General features: G+C 37.1%; 1 protein-coding gene across 1 annotated transcript; it reads right to left on the bottom strand.

The window, feature by feature from the left end:
• Positions 1 to 942: 942 nt before the first annotated feature.
• On the bottom strand, positions 943 to 2,912 carry LOC121964057 (ribosome biogenesis protein NOP53-like; the record flags this gene model as incomplete). The annotated part of the gene is made up of 3 exons (XM_042514286.1): positions 2,701 to 2,912; positions 1,238 to 1,311; positions 943 to 1,042 (listed from the first exon to the last, which is right to left on the bottom strand). Coding segments are annotated over exons 1-3 (380 nt in total), but the record flags the coding sequence as incomplete, so codon positions are not given.
• Between the last annotated feature and the right edge of the window lie 2,264 nt (positions 2,913 to 5,176).

The raw sequence follows: 5,176 nt of genomic DNA, 5'->3' as shown, positions 1-5,176 counted from the left end.
ACACATTTCTAAATCACCCGCTTTAACAGATACAAGGAGTCGACTGATATTGTTTTTTCAGGGCCTTACCGATTATTAGTAGTTAATGAGACCAATAACAGGTATTTGGAACCGATATGCATTTACAATAAAAACGAAAATCTTTGTCAATATTTAGAATTTAGAATATAGCAAACTCCAACATAAACCTTTGTTTAAATGCCTTCAGCAAATGATAAATCAAAACTGAGACTTTTAACATCATATACAGCAAGTTCCCATTAACTCTTTCTATAAAGTCAAGTGAAAATTTGAATAAAAAAATAAGAATAAATAAAAATAGCTCCCCAACATTTTACAAAGTTAAAGTTTCTCCCATGCTGACACTTTCTAAAACACTGATACAGATTATCTGAAAAATGCCAAATATTAGCCCAGATATTTAATCTGTTGACTCCTAACAGATACATATATGAGGTTCACGATCATTTACAAACAGACATTGGGAACTTCTTCTCCCAGTCAGGTCAGAGACATAAATCAACACTATGAAAACCACACAGACACTTTATCTTTATAATTATAGGTGTCACTCCAATAAATTCAGCACGTAAATAAGTGACTGACACACCCAGGTATAGCTATTATTAAGATATGCGCACTCACATACCCTTGAATTTTGATAAATGTCATCTAATTTAAGGTTGTGGAGCACAAAAAAGGTCTGTGGGTTGGTCAGAAATAAATTGGCAATATAAAAAATGTCATAATCTGCTGTTTAATTCAGCTTGTTCAACATAAATGATTTTTTTTAATATCACTGTTCCCACATACTGAACTACGGAGCTGATTTACGTATACGGCAAACTACTCAAGAATCCTGACAAAGTATTTGAAGTTAAGCGTGCTGAATCCAGCCAGAGAATAAGGGTGAAGCACAAAGGTGCTGTGAGCGATACTCACTCTTTAGGTGGTGGAACGAGGGAGTCGTGCTGCAGGATTAGGTCTATCCTCAGAGGACGCTGCGTTTTCCCTTTCCTCTTCTTCCCCTCGACAGGCTCTGCTACTTCACAGAGAAATACAGATTTTAACTCAGCATCGGGCACACACTTACAGACAGGCGGTCAAAAAACAGCTTTCAAAAAGAAACAAACAACTGTTAAAAAACAACTATCACCGGTCAGTTTGCTCCGGGAAAAGCACGACCCAGCTGAAGCCCCAAGAACATTTCGAGTCAGTTATGTAATTGCATATTTACCCTTCTGTTCAGCTTTCTTTGGTTTTACATCCAAAAAGAACAAACTGTCGTCAGACTTCTCAGACAGCAGACCCCTGAAATACAAACAGATCACATTTTATTGGCAAAAATATTGATTTATTGCTTTTCCGATACTCATTTTCGGCAGTATCGATACACCAGCTGGTTTTTTTCTTGCTCTCTGTCAGTGTAAATGTTCATTAGTCATTTTGCTTTGTCCATGGGTGCATTATTATATTTATCTTTTCATTAACATTTTATATTGCATCTCCTTATTGATGTTCCCTCTGGTTTCAAAAATGGTATAAAATATCTATATTTTTTCGAGGTACTGTATCATAAATCGTTATTTCAGTATCATGAAAACACTACACTATAGACTTAAAATTGAAAACTCTGCTCATTCAAACAATACTTCACGATGGCGATTATAAAAATTATTTTGGAGTCGCTGCTTCAAAGTAAATGAAACATTTGTGGCATAAATTAACCGGCATTAGTACAATCTATTTATTTTGTTTTATCTTCCACATGGGCATCAAAGTGAGCACCTTTGCGGCGCTTCTCCCCCAAACACGGGGCTATCTCAGTTTACAAGAACTGGAAAGACAGAGAAGCTGCAAATCCTAAATTTGGGGATAAAAAAAGCAGAGGTTTGCAAATTATTTACAAAAAAATCTGCCTCTGACATAAACTGTTTTAGAATTACTGTCAAAGAAAGTGTCCACGTGGGAGGAACTTCAACATCAAATCAAGTTTCATCATGTTTTCATCCAGTTGGGTTTAAATCTAAAACCTAATATCCATTAGAATAGAATAGAATAGAATAGAATAGAATATGTCTTTATTGTAATGTCAAGTACAACTAAATTGAAATGCTATCCTTACAGTATAAACGGGTAAAAAGACTGAAATAAATAATTTAAAACAATTTAAGAGACACATCACACACACATTCACATTCTGCAGACATTGCACATCCATATCATATTAAGGTTATTTATAGAGTAAGAAAATTGACAAAAGAATGAAAAGTTCGTGTTAAAATCTACTGTCATAAATTACTATGGAGTCATGTATTTTTGGACAGAAATATTACAATATTATATAATCTGTAAAACCAATATCGGTTGACCCTTTCTTGTCCGAAAAACGAGCAGTCAGCTTTAGCAGTAGTTGAGTAAACTGTTTATTTTACACATAAACTTCATTTTGAGACCACAGATTGCGTATAATGATCTTTATATGCTGTTATGTTTAGTTTTTGTTAATAATAACATTATAAAGACGCAGCGTTTTAAGCATCAGATGCCCGACAGACGACCACAGTCACGAGACCATAAACGGTAAAATAACAACTCCTGCGTCATAATTAACTTAATTTTGGAGACATCTGGTGAAGTTTTTGTGTAACATAAAGTTCACACTGTTCGTGCCTCCTACATTTCCCAAAGTGGACTCACCCTGTGGTCCTCTCCTGGTGCCTGACGTCCTCCAAAAACCCGTCTACATCTGTAATATCGCTGTGTTTGTTCCAGTTCTTTTTCTTATTCTTGTTCACGCGTTTTCTCCGGCTGCTGCCTGAAACCTCACCGTCTGAAGTGGACTTTAAATTTAGAAAACCTGGCTGAGAAGCCACCACGCGTTTCAGCCTCCTGGCCGTCGCCATGTTGGATGACTGTAGAAACACATTTCTTCTTCGTTTGTTCTTAATAGGGCTGAATGCACGCGGGCAGCGCCCCCTGCTGCACCGACAGTGTAAATACTGTAAAATCTAATGTGGATAAAAGTAACTTTTATTTATTTATTTTAATTCACTGAATACTTTATAAGGTTATGATGATTATTTGTATTAATAAATGTGAAGTGGATACATAAACATTTTTTGCGCGATACTCAGAAAGATGGAGTATTGTGTTTGTTTTAAGTTATATATTTTTTATATTAATTACATAAAAATCAAATTAGAACTTAATATATTATTAAAAGTCTAAGAGAATGAATGTCAGCCAGTTTATACCCAGTCTCGGTTACTAAAAGTGCTTTAGGTCCCTTTTTTCTGTTCAGGTAAAACATAAAAAAGTAATTATAATAAACTAACAAAAACGTGAATAATTACGATTGAGAAAACTTGTTGCTCGACATTGCGCGTGAGTGTGGTCGTGCAATTGTTTGTCATGTTGCAGCGTGTATGTAATATGTTTGTCCCAAGTGCATGATGGGAAACGTGTCTCCTGTTGCTCTCCTATGTTCTTTTTCCTTTTTTTCCTCCCTTCATTTTATAGCGAGAACAACGCTTTAGAGACTCAAGAACACATTCCCATTTTTCAGCTGCAAAAAAATCGCCAAGTTTTAAAAGGTGAGTATCAGCATTTTATTAAAACTCCAATCTATCATTTCGTGTGGTGTTAATTCTCGGATGGACGTGTTTTTTCGTTTATTTTCGGTGAAAAAGAAAACGCAGAGCAGTCGAGCTATTATCTGCCTGCTCGGGGAGTCGGAGACCTAAAAAGCACTTGTGATCCGGTCAAATTTGACTCGGAAATGCGCCTAAAGTGAGGGGTCATCTGACAAAATATTGTTCATCAACTGATCCGCTGACATGTCTAGTGTCGTCTTCAAAAAGTATATTGCACTTTAACTCGGCGGTTTTTATAATCTTTCGTCGTTTTTGTCATCAACCTCTTCGTTTGCTACACCGATTTTTCCTTCCCGTTTACATTCTTCCAGCCAGCAGCCAGCCATCATCTTTAGGTGTGCTCGTTTATGGAGACAGGGCAGCCAGGGTGGGCGGGGTCGCCTAGATTTCCTCCAAAATAGCTCATTCTGAATAAAAAATCAAGGCTTGAGTACAACCGGGGAGCCCTGTATGAAGAAACGAACAAACCCAGGCGCAGTACGCAAGGGGCGGGGTTTGTCTTGCCGTCATCAAGTTGTGATTGGTGAGAACGTTCACAACATCCCGCCTCTCTGGCTCTTTTATGAGTTGTGATTGGTTTACATGATAAAGAGCTCTGGTGTGATTCGCTGCCTTCGCTGTCCTTTAAACTACAATCATTACATAAGCGGCCTCAGATATTATCTAAAAAAAAACCCACAAACCCAACTGAACAGGAGAGTTTATGTTAGTATACAATTATGAAATCACTAAGCATTTTTTTCTTTTTCATTTTTATTTTTCACATTCTGTGCCCTTCTAAGCTATTTTGTTACACATGCTTAAAATGTATTGTAGTCACTTTACTAAAGCAAGCTTTTTCTTGTCCCCTCAGGTGACCTCAAGTAGCCATGGCCCGTACCAAGCAGACTGCCCGTAAGTCCACTGGAGGCAAAGCCCCACGTAAACAGCTGGCCACGAAGGCCGCTCGCAAGAGCGCCCCTTCCACTGGTGGGGTCAAGAAGCCCCATCGTTACAGGTGAGACCCACAAAAACTGCTCATAGACGAGAGTTTTCACAAGAGAAATCATGGAAAGTTATGTCTTTACAACCAAAGGGACAAAATTACACACAGTTCCCACCATCATTAAATTCCTGGAAATGTTGCAAAATAAGAAAAATTATTTTCCAGGCCTTGAGCTGATAATTAAAATCCTATTTGTAACGTTATATGAAATCTATTACTTTTTTTACAAATTTAAAATCTAGAGCTGCGCTCCATTACAGCTAAAACGTCAGTAAGAGTAAGTATGATGACAGTTGGTGGCAGGAATGTCTGACTTTCACAGAATCATGAAAAATGAGTAACATAACATGGAAAAGTTACACAAACATTTTAAAAAGTCATTGGTCACAATGTGTGACCAACAAAAACAGCTCATACACAAGAGTTTCCACAAGTTCACAACTCACAGTCAGAAATCATTGAAAAAATATGTCTATACAATCAAGGGGACAAAATTATACAGGGTTCTCACTGTCATGCAATTCCTGGAAAAGTT

The sequence above is a fragment of the Plectropomus leopardus genome, unplaced genomic scaffold (genome assembly GCF_008729295.1).
Source record: "Plectropomus leopardus isolate mb unplaced genomic scaffold, YSFRI_Pleo_2.0 unplaced_scaffold13843, whole genome shotgun sequence".
Taxonomy (NCBI): Eukaryota; Metazoa; Chordata; class Actinopteri; order Perciformes; family Serranidae; genus Plectropomus; species Plectropomus leopardus.
Note: the sequence above shows the minus strand (reverse complement) of the source record. Positions and strands in the feature narration are given on the sequence as shown.